The 21029-nt window shown below is 40.3% G+C and overlaps 1 protein-coding gene across 1 annotated transcript in view; it reads right to left on the bottom strand.

Annotated features, from left to right (window-relative positions):
* LOC120930562 (zinc finger protein 260-like) overlaps nucleotides 1-16010 on the bottom strand; it is a 45458-nt gene extending 29448 nt beyond the window's left edge. The window contains exon 1 of the mRNA XM_040341737.1: nucleotides 15079-16010. Within this exon, the coding sequence (XP_040197671.1) occupies nucleotides 15079-15968 (890 nt within the window). The 5' untranslated portion in view covers nucleotides 15969-16010. The remainder of the gene's footprint in view (nucleotides 1-15078) is intronic.
* Between the last annotated feature and the right edge of the window lie 5019 nt (nucleotides 16011-21029).

The raw sequence follows: 21029 nt of genomic DNA, 5'->3' as shown, positions 1-21029 counted from the left end.
CTCATCGGTTTGGATGAACAGTGCATATTTTTAGCACTGATCACTGTATTAGTGTCATTGGTTCCCAAAAAAGTGTCCTATCACACTCCTATTATAAATTGCTGATCGCCATTATTACTATTAAAAAAGGAAAAACTAATAACAAAACAAAAAAACAACAACAAAAAAAATTATGTAAAAAAAAATCCCATAGTTTGCAGATGCTATAAATTTTGCATTAACCATTCAATAAATGCTTATTGAAATTTGAATAAAAAAGAAAATTGATTTATTCTTTTTTTTTTATTAGATATGTTTTTTGACAGAAAGTAAAATATATTGTTTTTCTTTTTCAAAATTGTTGGTCTGTGTTCGTTTATAGTGCTAAAAAAATCTCTATTTGTGAGAATAAAGGACATACACTTTGTTTGGGTACAGCGTGTGATGTGAGGTGAGACGTGAGACGTTGGAGGCGGGCCCTGTCTAGCATAGCTTCCAGCAGTATGCAGCGTGAGAGGCTAGCGTGAGACGCCAGCTCTAGTCGCCAGCTCTGGCCGCACTACATCGTGGAGCCGCTGCGATGTGCCGTTTCTAAACTCCAGCAGTGAGACACGGTACCAGATGCATCAGCCGCATTGTGGAATCACTGAGCCATGGTGCCGCTGCCCCCGCCGAATGACCCCTTCCGTGAAGCCGCTGAAGGACGCCGTCTCCCCCCGCTGAACGGTTCCATCAGGGATAGATCGGCAAAGACAAGGCAGAAGTGGACAGCTGAGCGGAGGAGAGGTAAGAGGGGGGATAATATACCAAGCAGTTGTGACAGCTGAGACAGCTGTGAGGACGGCAAAACAGAAAGGGGAAAGGGGGAGAGACTTTGAGCACTGGTACCCTGATGATTTTTTGGCGTTTGGCTATTTAATTTATTTAATGGGTAACCTCTCTGGCTCTTTGATCTGATTGGGGTTCGTGACTCTGGATGTCTGACCCCCCCCCCCTTTAGGTTCCGGGTCTCAGGAGCATAGGCATCAGGAACTTAATTTTATTTTCTCCAGCTATTGGCTACTAGCTATCAGCAGATATTACTTGATAAACAGCTAAATAATCCATTGCCTTTTTGAGAAGAGAAACGGTGTAGCTGTTTTTTTTTTTAGGATCCTGATCTATAACCTCGCAACTTTCAGGTCTGCCCTGTGGCTTATAGTCTCCATTTAAGGAGCAAATTTGTTAAGGGAGGAAAATATAAAGAAAGAATCAGCGAAACAATAAATGAATTGCTATGAGGATAAATGGCACTGAGTAAACCCTGTGTAAAACCACAGTCAGTGACTCCCTGCTCCTCCCCCTCTGCTATGGCAACAAAGACGATAAAAGTAACAGGGACTACAGCGAAACCTTCACAACCCCCATAACCCTCACAATCCCCTCAAAAATCCCCATCAAAAGGGATAACAGCAGAGACTCAACCCGGGGGTGAAGGGGAGGTGGAGTGTGTTCCCTCCGGGAAAGACATCTTGGAGGCGATTAAAGCAAGTAGTGAAGTGTTGTTAAACAAAATTGACGCCCTGGCAGTAGATGTGTGTTCAATAAAACATGAGTTTGATAAAATACAGAAAAAAACGGCAGAAATAGAAATCCGCGTTTCCAAAGTCAAAGAGGAACTAAAAAAGGATAATAAAGGATGGCACACATTAAAAAAAAACAAATAAAAGAGCTACAGGACAGAGCTATAGAAACAGAGAGCCGCTTAAGAAGAAATAATGTTCGAATTTTGGGTCTGCCAGAGCGAGCGGAGGGAGATAATTTAATCAAATTTGCAGAAAAATTATTAACAGAAGTATTGAAACTGACAGAGGCAACTACAATGTTTGTGGTAGAGAGAGCACACAGGATTTATTTTCGCCTCCCTAAACCAGGGGCACCTCCCCACCCTTTTTTTATATGTTTATTGAACTATAGAGATCGAGATCAAATCCTGTCAACAGCCAGGGCAAGGGCAGATATTCAATATGAAAACGTTAAGTTATTATTTTTTCCCGATTATCCGATTGAGATCCAGCAGCAAAGAAGAGAGTATACAGAAATCCGTAGAAGGCTGAGGGAGAAAGGGTTAAAGTACACTCTCTTATACCCTAGTAAACTACGAGTGATGGACAGGACACATACCTATTTTTTTGAAACTCCAACCCAAGCGGTGGAGTGGCTAGATACTAAATAGAGGGGTCGGCTGTGTGACTTTTTTTCATTTTAATTTTTTTTGGAGGCTAAATAACAGAGAACATCCCCAAATCATAGGGGCATCTTTTAGATTGACTTTATGTATAAATTAGTTCTATGGGGCCTCCGTGTGGTTTTTTTGGGGGGGGGGTGTAGATACATTGGGGTATATAGGACAACACTGTATAATAATGTTTTTTCTTCCCTCTAGGTAAGAAGGGGCTATGTACTAGGAATAAGTAATTAAAGGGGTTGTAAAGGAAAACATTTTTTTTCATAATAAGCATCCTTTACCTGCAGACATTCCTCTTTTCACTTCCTCATTGTTCGTTTTTGCTCAGAAGTTGCTCTATTTCTTCTCTGTTCTGTTCACTTCCTGCTTGTCTGATTGTTACTCACCACCCTGAAGGGAGGCTTTACTGCGGTGGTCAGTGATGTGCTTGCCCCCTCCTGGGAACTACATCTGTGCGGCAGGACGCTCTCTACGTGTTAGAGACTTCAAGGAGGTGTGAATTACTGGGCGTGCTGCAATGCATACTGGAAATTTTAGTTCTTACATGAACGAGCGCCGTAAACCAGGATGTAAATGAGAGAACAGAAACTAGAACGCCGGAGGTGATATAGATGAAGGAATTTAATAGGTATTTACTCATTTTTAACAGAATCATTACACTATTCTGTCTGTCTACCTTGCAGACATTAATTTTAGCCCAAAAAATTATTTCCTTTACAACTCCTTTAATTATGAGCACTAATTATTATAAAACATTGTGTGTGAAAATGAGAGATAAAAGCACTTAGGAATATGTGAATAATGGGAGGGAAGGAATTGGAGAGAATTTTTTTTTCTTTATTTTTTTCTCCCTTACTTGTTTTGGGGTGTCTCGATAGAGTGAGATGGGGTAAGGAATATAAAGATAGCACAAGAAAGGGAAAGGGGGCTTTTCTTTTTTTTGTTGTTGTTTGAATAAGACTAAATATATAATATATATACGTGACACAAGGAACCACAAAATTAAGCTAAAATTATGTTAAAGATAGATAAGGTACACATAAATATTTATTAACTTTATGTATTTTGTATGAAGCGATAATATTGAATGTAATAAGGGAAAGGAAGGGTAAAGGGTTGGTTTTTTTTGGGGGGGGAAGGTCCTAAGAAACATAATAATACAAATAAATAAGGTGTGAGATTTACAGCTGACTAGAGGAGCCCGCCGTACAAGGGAATGGGAGATTGGTGGTTGCTTCCCCTATGGTTGGGGGAAGGAGGGTGGGTTATGTTGGATACTGGACTCAAGATGGAGATTATGGTCAGTAAAATAGGGAATAGAAGAAATTCCTCTCCGCTCTTATCCGAGAATGGATGGGAATATATACAATAGAGGGGATCGGGGAGGGATAGGGTGGGTAGGGCGGAGGGAGGGGGAATGAGTGCAAGGGGGGGGAGTGAATGGGTATGTCAATGGTGTGGTTCAGGTACCCCATGGATACCACCCCAAAGAAGTGGGTGGTATAAGATACAGGTATAGATCCCTCTCATGCTCTAGGTATAATGCGCAGGAAGGATAATTGTTTTTCGATACTATCCTGGAATGTTCGAGGATTAAATTCAAAGTTTAAACGAGCATTAATGTTTTAATATATAAGAAAATATTCACCCCAACTGATTATACTACAGGAGACACATTTAATGGGTAAAAAACTAACAACGTTAAAAAAAGCCTGGATACAGAAAACATACCACTCTACATACTCTTCGTATGCTAGGGGGGTATCGGTCCTAGTAAATAAATCTTTTACAGGAGAAATAGAGAATAGTGTTGCTCACGAATATTCGTATTGCGAATATTCGGCTCGAATATGGCATATTCGAGTATTCGCGAATTTCTCGAATTTCGCGGCCAATATTCGCTATTCCGAATATAAAATTTTTTTTTTAGAAATTTCGCTAATGCGAATTTATTGCGAACATTTTGCAAATTTTTTTTTTTTTTCTGATTGCCTCTGATGCAAAAGAAGGGCGGAGAAAGTATTCTCGAATATTCGGAAATCGAATATTCGGAATATTTTATCAAAAAAAAAATGTTGTGAAATATTTTGACAACTGTGGTAGGAGAACTCTGATTGGCTCTGATGCAAAAGAAGGGCGGAGAAAGTATACTTTCTCCACCCTTCTTTTGCATCAGAGCCAATCAGAGTTCTCCTACCACAGTTGTCAAAATATTCGCAATAAATTCGCATTAGCGAAATTTCGCAATTTTTTTTTTTTTTAAATATCACGAATATTCGATTTTAGCGAATATTTCACGAATATTCGGCTATATATTCGTGATATATCGCGAAATCGAATATGGCGTATTCCGCTCAACACTAATAGAGAAGGCTCATATAGATGTAAATGGGAAATATGATATCCTGGTGTATAGGATAGGTAAACAGAGATATGTTACAGTGGCCGTGTACATTACAGCCCCGTTTTCTGTGAGAGTGCTGAATGAGATAATGGAAAAGAGTATTCAGTACATGCGAGCAAAACTGGTATTAATAGGAGATTTCAATGCTGTTCTATCACCAGAGTTGGATAGACCAAACCCCCCAAACAACATTCAACAGAATTGTATAACTGGGCACGGGTGATGGGGGTAACGGAAATTTGGAGATGGAAGAATCCGGAAGAAATAGCGTATTGCTGTTTTTCCACCTCCTATAAGACAGCATCCAGAATAGACCTAGCGTTCACTGATTCCACAATGTTAGCAGATATCGCAGAAGCCACATATCTGCCAAGTGGTCTTTTGGATCATTCTCCTCTATTTTTGTCAATACGTATTCCAACCCCAAGAAATGCATCCTTGTGGAGATTAACCCCGTAATGGGTGGGACACCCGGAAATAGTAGGAAAAATTACATCTATAATAACGGAATACTGGGAGAATAATGCAGGATCATCCTCGGTAGAGATTGTGTGGGATGCGTTTAAAGCTTATATACGAGGGCAATATATATCAAATATCTCAGCGGTGAATAAAAAACAGAAAGCTAAGGTACAAGAGTTGAAAATACAGATTGATGTACAGAGGAAAAAATACGGGCAAGACCCTAGTAGTACTAATTTTGATGAAATGATGGCGGCACAGAGAGATCTATACTTACATATGGAGGAAATAACAAGAATGCATAGAAATAGACAGAATATTTTTGAACAGGGGGATAAAGGGGGTAGATTTCTGGCAAGATTGGCGTAACAAGAACACCAAGCTACAATCATATCAGAGATCGAGGATCTAAATGGACAGATAGTAAAAGAGCCCAAAGAGATACTGGAGGCCTTTAGAGAGTATTATAGTGTGCTAAAAAATATGGAACATTAATAGCCCCCAAATTAGCAGAAGTATTTACAAGTGGGTTAATGAAAGGGGCCCTGCCAGAATCAATGAGAGAGGCACATATGACATTAATACACAAGGAAACAAAAGATCCAAAGCTATGCTCATCGTATAGGCCAATTGCATTATTAAACATAGACTTGAAAATACTGACAAAGATATTAACGCTTAGAGTACAACCTCTGCTCAGAAATATAATAAATTCTGACCACCGAGGATTCATGCCACAGAGAACAACAGATATTAATCTACGTAGACTCTATACGAATATACATGCTCACCATATGTAAGAGGGATCTAGGACAGTGGCTTCTCTAGATATAAAGAAGGCCTTCAATACAATTGAATGGCCTTTTCTGTGGGAAAAACTCAGAAGGATGGGATTCCCTTTAATATTTATTAAGTGGATCCAAACAATTTATGGGAGACCAATGTCAGCAGTGAAGCTGGGAGGAGGATTGTCATCGTTCTTCCGGTTATACAGAGGCACGAGGCAGGGCTGCCCTCTCTCTCCAGCGCTCTTCGCAATAGCAATAGAGCCAGTGGCAGAGGCTCTTAGGACTACATCAAATATTCAGGGACTGGAGGAGAGTGTAGCCCTGTACGCCGATGACATGCTGCTGTTTTTAAGGGGTGCGGGTACATCTCTAGAAGGAGCCTTAGAACTGTTGAATGCCTATTCAATATTTACAGGGCTTAAAGTAAATTGGGGGAAGTCCATATTGTTCCCTATAGATCAAGGAGCACAAAAAACGCTGCCCCAAACTCAGCATTGAAATGGGTAATGGAATTTAAATAATGGTAGAGTGATAGTGCGCAACCCACAAACCTAAAATTAAAACAATTCTATATATAAGGAAAAGGTAAAAATACCATCTAGTAATTTAAACCAGAAAAAACAATTCTATACTGCAAAATCCTGTGTTAAAAATTAATTCAAAAGCACATAAGGGCTGGTAGTCCAAAGCACATAAGCTAGTAATGAATGAAAGGAATCAATCATAGTCCATAAACCGACATTCCTAGCTTCTGACACCAACGATCCACTTGCTTGAACATAGAAATGTTGATACATCCATATAGTGCAGATAACACAATGAATAATGTAGATAGATGAGCCTCTTACCAGAGAGACATTTTCATGGGCATATCATCCCGGACCTGGGAGCCGTAGTTCATGCAGGTAGAAGATAAACTGGCGTGTCTGAACTTCTCAGGTGCAGCAGCGCTTGTAATCCACTCCTCAGTAGTAGAGCAATCAGCATACACAGCTCTCCCGGATATTTTAAGATTCAAGTAGCAGCAAAGTAGAAAAAAGAAGAGGACTTCATAGTGTGATACTTTTCAGCAAAAAAAAAAAACCCTTCTTTAATAAAAGAGTTTCTGAATACAAACAATATTGATACTTTCAAAGTAGCAATTAGAACAGAAACAAAAATAAAAAAGGAAGCGGTGTAATGAATCCAAATAGCCACGGTAGCAACCAGCAGGCTAATAGATATATAATGGCAACGTCTTTGAAAAATATACTCCAACCTACGCGGCGTTTCGCCTTTCTAACAGGCTTCAACTTGGGAAAGGAGGCAGTCTCCAGAGCGTTACCTGCCACTGGGTTTTAAGTAAGAGACACCGGAAACACAGGAAATTAATCGGTGTCACCGGGTCTGACGAGGAACTACAAAAATTGATTAATCAAAAGCTAGTCTGGATCACTAAATCTCAATTACATCCATATCATAGCATTTGCAGATCAAAGGGGATAAAAACATATATGATCGCAAATATAAATAAATAATATATATAAGAAGGGAAAGATTTCTCTTATACATCCCCGCGCTGCCCTCATATGAGAACCGGCATTTGCAGCACGGAACATGTAGACAGAAATCCTAAATACATAAAAACACATATATACACATGCATAAAGAAATCAGATGCATGGCTGCACTGTATCCTGACATAAAATGTATCTATGAGATGCAAAAATCCATAAAAAATAGCATTAAAATACAAGAAATATAAATAAAAAATAATGAGAATAGCTATTGCAAATAACCAATCTCCCTGTGGGATATGTACATATATATATAACAAATTAATAATACACTCCCTCTCATATTTATCCCAATAACCATGTAGATATTATGAGTGGAGAAAAATTGGAAATAAATGTAAACTTATTTCTGTCAGAAATAAGAAGCAAAAAGCTACCACATCAGTAAAAAAATATATCAATCGACAAAAAAGTTTCAAGCACTGCTATACTGAAACTTTGTTGCAGATCAGGAACAGTGGATGATCCTAGAATGAATATCACATAGGTCATCCACAAAGAAGGTGCATCAACAGGTAATCGAAATCAAAAAGATGTTCCAAAAAATAAAATTATATGGAAAACTAGGATATAAAAATAGGATATGTAGAGAAAAACACATATAAAAAAAAAAAAAAACCTACATTAAACATTTCATATGCCTAGCATGATCTTTTAAAAGGGGTAAGACAAGAAAGGAGGATCAATGATGTTCCCCCATGGATACATGCATACATCCACACCCAACATAATGTACTGGATTGGAGTGATGTTTTGCGGACAGGTAAGAAGGGAGAGAGAATGGGCAGGGATTGGATAAATTAGCTGTTATCAATGTAGCAGTTGATATCCCACTCCACGTTTAACCCATGCGGTGTGTAACACATCATATCAAATATCCATCTGGTCTCACGACGTGAGATCTGTCGCTTCATGTCATCCCCCCTCCAATGGCGGGTGTATTTTTCAATCCCGATGACATGAAGCAATGCTGGATTCTGATCATGATACTTTTTAAAGTGTAAAGACACACTGTGTTCCTCAAATCCTTTCCTTATATTAGCAACATGCTCCCCTACTCTGATCTTAAGAGCCCGAATTGTTCTTCCTATGTACTGTAAGCCACAAGGGCAAAAAAGGAGGTAAATAACCCCAATAGTATCACAGGTGATAAGATCACAGATTTGATAATCTCGGGAGGTGACTGAGGAGCTAAAGGTGCCTGTCCTGATGGTCGTAGCAGAAGCACACACCTTACAGCGTTTGCAAGGAAAGAAGCCCTTTAGGGAACCAAACATGGTTATTTTAGCAGGAGGATCAATCACACTGGGGGCTAAAAGATCTTTTAGATTTAGATTCTTCCGGAAAAGTACTTTGGGAGCGGGGGGTAGTTGGGGTCCCAGGATCTTATCGCTTTTGAGAACGTGCCAATATTTGGATAGAATCTTCTTCACCCACCAGAATTTGGAGGAAAAAGTAGTCAAAAATGACCATTGGAATTCTGAATTATTGTCATCCTTTTTCTTGTTTTTAGGGACCAATAACCTAGATCTATCCATCATCAACACACTTTCTATGTTGGTATCAAGGGTTGTACATTCATACCCCTTTTCCAGAAAACGTTTTTTCAAGGTGACAGCCTGTGATTCGAAATCTTCTATTTTAGAACAGTTGCGTCTGATGCATTGAAATTGGCCTTTCGGGATAGCGTCCAACCAGTTGGGATGGTGGCCACTATCCACTGGGATGAACCCATTCCTATCTGTGTCTTTAAAAAAGGTTTTAGTCATCAGAGCATTTCCCTCCCTAAAGATCACCAAATCCAGAAAGTTGACACTCATAGCACTATGTTCATACGTGAATCGAATACCCCAATTGTTCTCATTCAGGGACTTCATAAAAACTTCTAGAGATTCCTCACTACCTTTCCACAGAAAGAAGGCGTCATCTATGTATCTTCTCCATATTAGGAGGCGGGGGTCATTCAGGGAGAAGAGCCTGTCATGTTCCCACAGGGCCATAAATAGCCCTGCCAGGCTAGGGGCAAATTTGGCCCCCATCGCGACCCCGGTGCTTTGCAGGTAGAATTGTCCCCCGTAGTAGAAGTAGTTATGCTCCATTGCGAAATTTAAAAGTTTCATCACAAATTCACGAGTGGTAGTTTTAATTGAAGATTCTTTACGTAAGAAGAATTCGGCAGCTTGATAACCCAGCTCATGGGGGATGATCGTGTACAGTGAGCACACGTCTGCTGTAACTAACAGTACATCATCTATCTTACAGCAGACGTGTGCTCACTGTACACGATCATCCCCCATGAGCTGGGTTATCAAGCTGCCGAATTCTTCTTACGTAAAGAATCTTCAATTAAAACTACCACTCGTGAATTTGTGATGAAACTTTTAAATTTCGCAATGGAGCATAACTACTTCTACTACGGGGGACAATTCTACCTGCAAAGCACCGGGGTCGCGATGGGGGCCAAATTTGCCCCTAGCCTGGCAGGGCTATTTATGGCCCTGTGGGAACATGACAGGCTCTTCTCCCTGAATGACCCCCGCCTCCTAATATGGAGAAGATACATAGATGACGCCTTCTTTCTGTGGAAAGGTAGTGAGGAATCTCTAGAAGTTTTTATGAAGTCCCTGAATGAGAACAATTGGGGTATTCGATTCACGTATGAACATAGTGCTATGAGTGTCAACTTTCTGGATTTGGTGATCTTTAGGGAGGGAAATGCTCTGATGACTAAAACCTTTTTTAAAGACACAGATAGGAATGGGTTCATCCCAGTGGATAGTGGCCACCATCCCAACTGGTTGGACGCTATCCCGAAAGGCCAATTTCAACGCATCAGACGCAACTGTTCTAAAATAGAAGATTTCGAATCACAGGCTGTCACCTTGAAAAACTGTTTTCTGGAAAAGGGGTATGAATGTACAACCCTTGATACCAACATAGAAAGTGTGTTGATGATGGATAGATCTAGGTTATTGGTCCCTAAAAACAAGAAAAAGGATGACAATAATTCAGAATTCCAATGGTCATTTTTGACTACTTTTTCCTCCAAATTCTGGTGGGTGAAGAAGATTCTATTTAAATATTGGCACGTTCTCAAAAGCGATAAGATCCTGGGACCCCAACTACCCCCCGCTCCCAAAGTACTTTTCCGGAAGAATCTAAATCTAAAAGATCTTTTAGCCCCCAGTGTGATTGATCCTCCTGCTAAAATAACCATGTTTGGTTCCCTAAAGGGCTTCTTTCCTTGCAAACGCTGTAAGGTGTGTGCTTCTGCTACGACCATCAGGACAGGCACCTTTAGCTCCTCAGTCACCTCCTGAGATTATCAAATCTCTGATCTTATCACCTGTGATACTATTGGGGTTATTTACCTCCTTTTTTGCCCTTGTGGCTTACAGTACATAGGAAGAACAATTCGGGCTCTTAAGATCAGAGTAGGGGAGCATGTTGCTAATATAAGGAAAGGATTTGAGGAACACAGTGTGTCTTTACACTTTAAAAAGTATCATGATCAGAATCCAGCATTGCTTCATGTCATCGGGATTGAAAAATACACCCGCCATTGGAGGGGGGATGACATGAAGCGACAGATCTCAGGTCGTGAGACCAGATGGATATTTGATATGATGTGTTACACACCGCATGGGTTAAACGTGGAGTGGGATATCAACTGCTACATTGATAACAGCTAATTTATCCAATCCCTGCCCATTATCTCTCCCTTCTTACCTGTCCGCAAAACATCACTCCAATCCAGTACATTATGTTGGGTGTGGATGTATGCATGTATCCATGGGGGAACATCATTGATCCTCCTTTCTTGTCTTACCCCTTTTAAAAGATCATGCTAGGCATATGAAATGTTTAATGTAGGTTTTTTTTTTTTTTTTTATATGTGTTTTTCTCTACATATCCTATTTTTATATCCTAGTTTTCCATATAATTTTATTTTTTGGAACATCTTTTTGATTTCGATTACCTGTTGATGCACCTTCTTTGTGGATGACCTATGTGATATTCATTCTAGGATCATCCACTGTTCCTGATCTGCAACAAAGTTTCAGTATAGCAGTGCTTGAAACTTTTTTGTCGATTGATATATTTTTTTACTGATGTGGTAGCTTTTTGCTTCTTATTTCTGACAGAAATAAGTTTACATTTATTTCCAATTTTTCTCCACTCATAATATCTACATGGTTATTGGGATAAATATGAGAGGGAGTGTATTATTAATTTGTTATATATATATGTACATATCCCACAGGGAGATTGGTTATTTGCAATAGCTATTCTCATTATTTTTTATTTATATTTCTTGTATTTTAATGCTATTTTTTATGGATTTTTGCATCTCATAGATACATTTTATGTCAGGATACAGTGCAGCCATGCATCTGATTTCTTTATGCATGTGTATATATGTGTTTTTATGTATTTAGGATTTCTGTCTACATGTTCCGTGCTGCAAATGCCGGTTCTCATATGAGGGCAGCGCGGGGATGTATAAGAGAAATCTTTCCCTTCTTATATATATTATTTATTTATATTTGCGATCATATATGTTTTTATCCCCTTTGATCTGCAAATGCTATGATATGGATGTAATTGAGATTTAGTGATCCAGACTAGCTTTTGATTAATCAATTTTTGTAGTTCCTCGTCAGACCCGGTGACACCGATTAATTTCCTGTGTTTCCGGTGTCTCTTACTTAAAACCCAGTGGCAGGTAATGCTCTGGAGACTGCCTCCTTTCCCAAGTTGAAGCCTGTTAGAAAGGCGAAACGCCGCGTAGGTTGGAGTATATTTTTCAAAGACGTTGCCATTATATATCTATTAGCCTGCTGGTTGCTACCGTGGCTATTTGGATTCATTTCACCGCTTCCTTTTTTATTTTTTGTTTCTGTTCTAATTGCTACTTTGAAAGTATCAATATTGTTTGTATTCAGAAACTCTTTTATTAAAGAAGGGTTTTTTTTTTTTTGCTGAAAAGTATCACACTATGAAGTCCTCTTCTTTTTTCTACTTTGCTGCTACTTGAATCTTAAAATATCCGGGAGAGCTGTGTATGCTGATTGCTCTACTACTGAGGAGTGGATTACAAGCGCTGCTGCACCTGAGAAGTTCAGACACGCCAGTTTATCTTCTACCTGCATGAACTACGGCTCCCAGGTCCGGGATGATATGCCCATGAAAACGTCTCTCTGGTAAGAGGCTCATCTATCTACATTATTCATTGTGTTATCTGCACTATATGGATGTATCAACATTTCTATGTTCAAGCAAGTGGATCGTTGGTGTCAGAAGCTAGGAATGTCGGTTTATGGACTATGATTGATTCCTTTCATTCATTACTAGCTTATGTGCTTTGGACTACCAGCCCTTATGTGCTTTTGAATTAATTTTTAACACAGGATTTTGCAGTATAGAATTGTTTTTTCTGGTTTAAATTACTAGATGGTATTTTTACCTTTTCCTTATATATAGAATTGTTTTAATTTTAGGTTTGTGGGTTGCGCACTATCACTCTACCATTATACTTTTGTTTGCTGAATATTCCGGCAAACCCTATTTTTGCAGCACCATATTGAAAAATTTTTTCATTTCAAACCCTTTTTTTCTTTTCTTACACATTGAATCCAATTAGAGTCCTGAAGTGTCCTAATTTGGATTTTACCTTTTAGTATCACTCATTAATTGGTTACCTGCTATCACTAATTCATTTATTTTTATATTTGTTACTCAGGAGAAGCGCAAATTCACCTTGCTTTACAATGGAATTTAAATACCTGGGTATAATAATATCTAGACAGGTTGAGGATTATCGGAAATTGAATCTAGATCCAAAGGTGCAGGAGCTTGGGAGGAGACTAAAGATATGGGGGACACTGCCTTTGTCGCTGTCAGGACATATAAACCTGGTAAAGATGAAAGTCCTTCCTAAGTTTCTGTACGTATACAGGAATTCTCCACAGTGGCTGCCAAAAAGCTTTTTTACACAGCTACATGGAATGCTCTCTACATTTATATGGGCAAATAAACCAGCTAGAATTAAATGAAGTACACTTATGAGACCAGAGGCACAGGGAGGACTGGCATTCCCAGATTTTCATAAATACTACATAGCCGCACAATTAGTGACAGCAGGGAGATGGTTAAACCCGGACGGGTATGACCCGGCTACCATGTTGGAAGCAGCAGCGGTCCAATCGGTAGAGGCACTGCAGGGACTGTTGTATAGAGGGATAAAAACAAGGTGAGATCTAACCCCAGCAATGAGAACAACAGTTAAAATATGGAAAGCTGCTATGGGAAGAGAAGGAGATTTAAAAAAGAACCTATCCCCAAATACCCCACTGTGGAGAAATCCTGAACTACCACATCTGGATTCAATACAGGATCCAGGAACATGGACTAGATATGGGGTGAACTAACTATCACAGTTGGTACAGGGAGGGAAGTTTCTCTCATATGGGGAAATGAGACAGCTTTGGAATATTCCAGAGAGTTATGCGTTTAGGTATAGGCAGCTCATTCACGCCTTATCAGCCCAGTTTCCGGAGGGGACCCCGCAATTAACGGAATCTGGTGTATAGCAAATGGTAAAAAGTGGAAAAAGGACAATCTAAAACTAATATATATATTTAATAAATACTACATCCCCAGATATAAGCAAATTAAGTGAAAATTGGAAGAGAGAGGTTCCAAACTTGGGGAATCGGGAGGAAGTATGGAGGTTCCCACTGCAGATATTGGTATCACTTAGAGATAAATTGATACAATTTAAAATTATACATAGGAGCCACTATACACCATATAAGCTACATAAGATTTCACCGACCAGTCCTCAGAACTTATTGTAGAAAGAAATGTTTGGACAGCCGCACTCTGGAAAAACCTTCTTGGTTGCCTTTTATTGATAAAAGTTTTCAAACACCACACATCACAGCAAAAACAGGGGCATACAGCTGACGTTTCGCCCTACAATCAGTGCTTACTCATAGCTCAATCCTCAGAACTGCTGGAGATGCGCAGATACCCCAGGAGATTTCATGCATATATTTTGGCTCTGTCCAAAAATAGTGGTATTCTGGAGAGAGGTTCTTAGAATGATTGCTACAGTAACATTAATAACTTTGGAACAAGAGACGGAGGTCTGCTTGTTAGGACTGGTGGGGGGAAATATTGTCTCAAGGGAAAGGAGAACACAGGTCGGCCTGTTATTATTTTATGCTAGGAAAGCAATAGTGTTAAACTGGAAAAAGCTAGAGGCTCCCTCAGTAGCCCAGTGGAAAAACCTAGTAAACAGCAATCTGACATTGTATAGAGAACATGGGGAGAAATATGAGAGAGTATGGGCAAAATGGATAGAGAATTCTATGACAGCGTCAGGATAAAGGGGGTATACTGGGAGGTTAATCACACCATTGAGAAAGAGAGAGAGAGGAATGTATTGTATTGAGTGGAGGGATAACTGTATAGAAGCTCCAGAAGATTGCAGAGGAATGTAATTGGAATGCAATTGAAATGGGAATGTAATGTATATGTCTTCTGATCACAAGAACATTTTTTCTTTCTGTATTAAGCACTTTCTGAACATCTAAATGACTTCCCTATGTATGTATTTTTAGGTGATGAGTCAGATGTGACCTTTGTGAGAAGCACTTTGCACATTTTGAACATCTAAATGGCTTCTCTCCTGTGTGGATCCTCTGGTGATCGATCAGATTTGATTTATTTGTAAAACATTTATTACATTCTGAACATCTGTAAGGCTTCTCTCCTGTGTGAATCCTCTGATGTGTATAAAGACTGGATATTTGTGAGAAGCACTTGTTACATTCTGAACATCTGTAAGGCTTCTCTCCTGTGTGAACCCTCTGATGTTTATAAAGATGGGCTATTTCTGGGAAGCACTTGTTACATTCTGAACATCTGAAAGGCTTCTCTCCTGTGTGAATCCTCTGATGTTTATAAAGATTGGATATTTGTGAGAAGCACTTGTTACATTCTGAACATCTGAAAGGCTTCTCTCCTGTGTGAATCCTCTGATGACTTGTGAGATGTGCTTTGTTGTTGAAATATTTATCACATTCAGTACACTGATACGGCTTCACTCCTGTGTGAATCATCTTGTGTTCAGTCAATGAATTTTGTTGTGAACATTTTTGATCACATTCAGAACAATGATATGGCTTCTCTCCTGTGTGAATTATCTGATGTTTTGAGAGATTTGATTTTTTGAAAAAATATGTATCACATTCAGTACACTGATACGGCTTCTCTCCTGTGTGAATCATCTTGTGTTCAGTCAATGAACTTTGTTGTGAAAATTTTTGATCACATTCAGAACAATGATATGGCTTCTCTCCTGTGTGAATCCTCAGATGCTGAATAAGATGAATCTTTTGAGAGAAGCTCTTGTCGCATTCTGAACATATAAATGGCTTTTCCACTGTATGAATCCTCAGATGATTAATTAAAAAATGTTTTGCTTCAAAGGATTTGTCACATTCAGTGCAATGAAATGGCTTTTCACCTGCTCCATCCATCATACTTTTGTGTAAAGCCCTTTGACAATTTCTTCTCTTTAATCTGCCTGCAATGAAATTAATTGAAAATAAATATAATTTATATAAATGATTGGAATACTAGTAGGGTAGAAATTTGAAAGTATTCACAGTGTTAAGAAATGTGCAATTTCAGAAATATCGTTTGTTTCACGTGGCGACTTTATAGCCAATTTAAAATGGAAAATCTATTTTGCTATCCACTTTTCTTTAAAATTCTGAAATGGCTAGGTTACACCCCATTATAAACGGTATGTTGTGGCTCAATAATAAAATACAGGCTGCAGCTTTGAGGCTGCTGTAGATTATAGACTTTTTTTCTGCTCAAAGCAGCTCATTGGTATACATGAATTTGGCAGGTCAGCACATTACAAGGCTCCATTCACACTTGGAATCGCTGGCAGAATTGCCAGTAATTCTGTCCACGATCCCAAATCGCATGACATGTTTTTGAATTCCATTCATAACCACTTTGCCAACCCACCACAGCAAGTTTACTGTGACAGTTTGGCTCATACAGACCCCATAAGATACCTGTACATTGCGTCTTTTATCGGGTTACACTTGCGCATGCACACATAGAAGACCATGCCATCATTTGCTGCAGCACAAGCCAATCAGTGGGTCCCGGCCATTGATATTAAGTTCAGGACCCACTGATCAGCTGAGAGAATGACAGAAGAGACCCCTGTGTTGGTAAACAACACAGGACTTTCTTCATACAGCAGCGATGTGACATTTTTTCTTCTCTCTGCAGAGCAGGGAGTAAAAACCAGCACATTTCTAAGTAAAAAAGCATATAGTACACACGCTAAACATTGTCAGGCACGCATTTAACCCCTTGATCACTCTAAATGTTAACCGCCTCCCAACCAGTGTCATTAGGACAATGTATATTTTTAGCACTGATCACTGTATTAGTGTCACTGGGGATGTCAGTAAATCAGTTCCCCTCAGCGTTAGTGTCAGATTGACCGAAGCACTAACTATCGCTGCCCACTATAAGTTGCTGATCACCGCCATTACTAGTATAAAAAATGTCACACAAATTCCATCTGTACCATAGTTTGTAGACGCTATAGCTTTGAAAAAACAATCAATATACACATAGGATTTTTTTTAATTTTTTTTAATCAAAGATGTAGGCCAAAATCTTTGAAGAAATTTGGAGTTTGTTTTATAGCAGAAAATATTGGGCCAGATCCACAAAAACCTGGCGTAACTTAAAAAATCCCATTTAAGTTACACTGCCTTAAAGTTTCTACCTAAGTGCCTGATCCACAAAGCACTTATCTAGAAATTTCAGGCTGTGTAACTAAAATTCCGCCGGCGCAAGGCGTTCCTATTCAAATGGGGCGAGTCCCATTTAAATGAGGCGCGCTCCCGCGCCGGCCGTACTGCGCATGCACGAAGTTACGTTACGCCAAGTTTTGAGGATCGCGACGGCTTAAAAAAGTTGCGTCGGGGAAAAAAAAAAAAAAAAATTACAGCGTCGCTCGGCATGCATTCCTGAGAGGGAGAACTCCATGCCAATTTTCAAAGAAAAAACCGGCATGGGTTCACCCCCCAGGAGCATACCAGGCCCTTAGGTCTGGTATGGGTTGTAAGGAGACCCCCCTACGCCGAAAAATCGACGTAGGGGATCCCCCTACAATCCATACCAGACCCGTATCCAAAGCACGCTACCCGGCCGGTCAGGAATGGGAGTGGGGACGAGCGAGCGCCCCCCCCTCCTGAGCCGTGCCAGGCCGCATGCCCTCAACATGGGGGGGTTGGGTGCTCTGGGGCAGGGGGGCGCACTGCGGGCCCCCCCACCCCAGAGCACCCTGTCCCCATGTTGATGAGGACAGGACCTCTTCCCGACAACCCTTGCCATTGGTTGTCGGGGTCTGCGGGCGGGGGCTTATCGGAATCTGGGAGTCCCCTCAAATAAGGGGGCCCCCAGATACCGGCCCCCCACCCTAAGTGAATGGATATGGGGTACATCGTACCCCTATCCATTCACCTGTAGGCAAAAAGTTAGTTAGTAAACACACAACACAAGGCTTTTTAAAATATTTTATTATTCTGCTCCGGATGCCCCCCCTGTCTTCGTTATTAGCTCAATTACCAGGGGGGGCTTCTTCTTCCACTCTCCGGGGGTCTTCCACTCTCCGGGGGTCTTCTCCGCTCTCCGGGGGGGGCTTCTCCGGACTCCGGGGGGCTTCTTCCATCTTCTCCCCTCTTCCGCTGTTGACTCGGCGAACCCCGGTTCTTCTGCAGATGTCCGGTGCCTTCTTCTTCAGCGCTGGCTGCCTGCTATGTTTGTGTGTTAGCTCAATTTCTAACAGGCAGCCAGCGCGGTCTTCTGTGACGTCAGGGTCTTCTTCTCCCTTCTTCCGATGTTGCCTCGTCGCCTGTTGTCGCTGTAATGATGGAAGCGCGCCTTGCATCCCATTTATATAGGCATCACCATCCCATCATGCTCCGGTAGGTACCCACGTGGTGGGTGCCTACCCACGTGCACCCACCACGTGGGTACCTGCCGGAGCATGATGATGTTATGCCAAGTAAATTGATACCCAACATGTCACGTTTCAAAGTTGCGCCTGCTTGTGGAATGGCGACAAACTTTTACCCTTAAAAATCTGCATTTGCAACATTTAAAAAATTCTACAGGTTGCATATTTTGAGTTACAGAGGAGTGCTAGAATTATTGCTCTCACGCTAATGACCGTGGTGATACCTCACATGTGTGGTTTGAACACTATTTTCATATGTGGGCACTGCTCACGTATGTGTTCACTTCAGCATGCAAGTTCGGCGGGATGAGGATGCGTTTAAATTTTATTTCTTATTTTATCTTTTCTTTGAAAAAAAAATTGTGTCACTTTTATTCCTATTACAAGGAATGTAAACATCCCTTGTAATAGAAAAAAGCGTGAAATGACCTCTTAATTATGAGATCTGGAGTCATAAAGACCTCAGATCTCATATTTACACCAAAAAAAAAATGTAGTTTAGAAAGAAAAAAAGTTGCTTTAACCACTTCAGCCCCGGAAAGGATTTACTGCCTTCCTGACCAGAGCATTTTTTGTGATATGTCACTGCGTCGTTTTAACTGACAATTGCACCCAAACAAAATTTACATTCTTTTTTTCCCCAAAAATAGAGATGTCTTTTGATTGTTTTTTATCACCTCTACTGTTTTTATTTTGTGCGCTATAAAAACCAAAAAAAGAGCGACAATTTAAAAAAAATGAAATTTGTTTTACTTTTTGCTTTAATAAATATATATTCAAAAAAATTAATATATATAAAAACGTATTTCTTCCTCAGTATAGGCCGATATGTATTCCTCTACATCTTTGTGTTGAAAAAAACAAACAAAAAAAAAAACAATATATCTTAATAAGTATACATTGATTGGTTTGTGCAAAAGTTATAGCGTCTACAAAATAGGGGATAGATTTATGGCATTTTTATTATTAATTTCCTTTTACTAGTAATGGAGGCGATCTGCAATTTTTATCCTGACTGCGACATTGCAGCAGACAGATCGGACACTATTTTGGGACCATTGACATTTATACAGCCAACAGTGCTATAAAAATGCACTGATTACTGTGTAAATGTCACTGGCAGGGAAGGGGTTAAAAAACTAGGGGGCGATCAAGGGGTTAAATGTGTTCTAACTGTAGGGGTATTGGTTCACTAGAACATGACAGAGATCACTGCTTCCAATCACTGGGAGCAGTAGATCCCTGTCATGTTGCTAGGCAGAACAGGGACATTCCTTGTTTACATAAGCATCTACCCATTCTGTCTCTCCGTGTCACGATCACAGGCCACCAGTGGACAGACAGTCTGCAGGACCTGTGGGCACACGTCCACTAGCCTGCGATGAAGGATGGACATACGGGTACTCCCATTTGCGCACCCATTCCATTCTGTCGACATACATCAGCATGCGGCAGTCCGCAAGTGGTTGAAAGCTATGGGCGGAAGTGAATTTTTGAAGTTACTTCTGCCCTACAATGGTATAGAGCCAAACGGGGGGCTATCTTCCCCTCAGTCAGCTCCATACCACAGACCAAAAAGAATGTGATCGCTTCCGCCGCTATCGACGGCTCCGGTAAGCGGCTCAGTGGGAGGGGTCCCCCCTCTCCCGCTGCTGATAAAAGTGATCTCGCTGTGAATGTGCCACAGAGACCACTGTTATTCATAAAGCGGACCGCCCCCTGAAGAAGAGGATACCAGGGGATTTTCTTTAAAAGTGCCGACGTATACCGACGGCAGGCGATCTGTAAGTGGTTAAATATAATCAGCTAATACACCATGAAAATACAATAGTACGTTACACATGAAACAAAAACTATTCAATCTGATAAAAATGTATGAGAACCAAAATCATTTTTATGGAAAGTCTTACCTGGTATGATGTATTGGGATGCTTCAGATGCTCCTTGTTCTCTTTGACTGTAAACCTTCTACTTGTCTGAGTTCTGCTTCACCTTATATTCATTCCACCCCCATTCACTAACATGAGACGACTTTGGATTGGCTGTAGAGAATTATTCAGAACAATGTAAGGTGTGTTTCACATTGTTTAAAAATGGCCTGGTCATTGGGCAGCCAAATCTTCTGGGGCTGAAGTGGTCAACATTTCATTTGTCATATTGCCTGTCTATAAATGACCATTATTGGTGATTTCAGCATGTTTCACTATAGCACTTCATCAGGAACCCACTTAGCGTTATTGAAAACCATTCCGACCACCCACATGGATAAACCAGAGAGCTCAAAGGGTCCAACCCAGGGGAACATCAATTTAATACAAGTATCCCATGTGCCACGCCCAAAGAGACGCACAGAGTGGACCACAAGAGGGGATAATATGGAAGTGTGCAACTACAAAACTGGGGGGGGGTACAACCAAAATCACACAAGGGTACTCAAAAGGTGTCTACTAAATGCCAAAACGAATGGAACGTTATTAGCATTAGATGATTGTCCATGTATAAGTGTCCCCTCATAATTCCAACCTATATAATTTTTTCACTTTGG

This window comes from Rana temporaria, chromosome 3, assembly GCF_905171775.1.
Source record: "Rana temporaria chromosome 3, aRanTem1.1, whole genome shotgun sequence".
In the NCBI taxonomy this organism is placed as follows: domain Eukaryota; kingdom Metazoa; phylum Chordata; class Amphibia; order Anura; family Ranidae; genus Rana; species Rana temporaria.
Note: the sequence above shows the minus strand (reverse complement) of the source record. Positions and strands in the feature narration are given on the sequence as shown.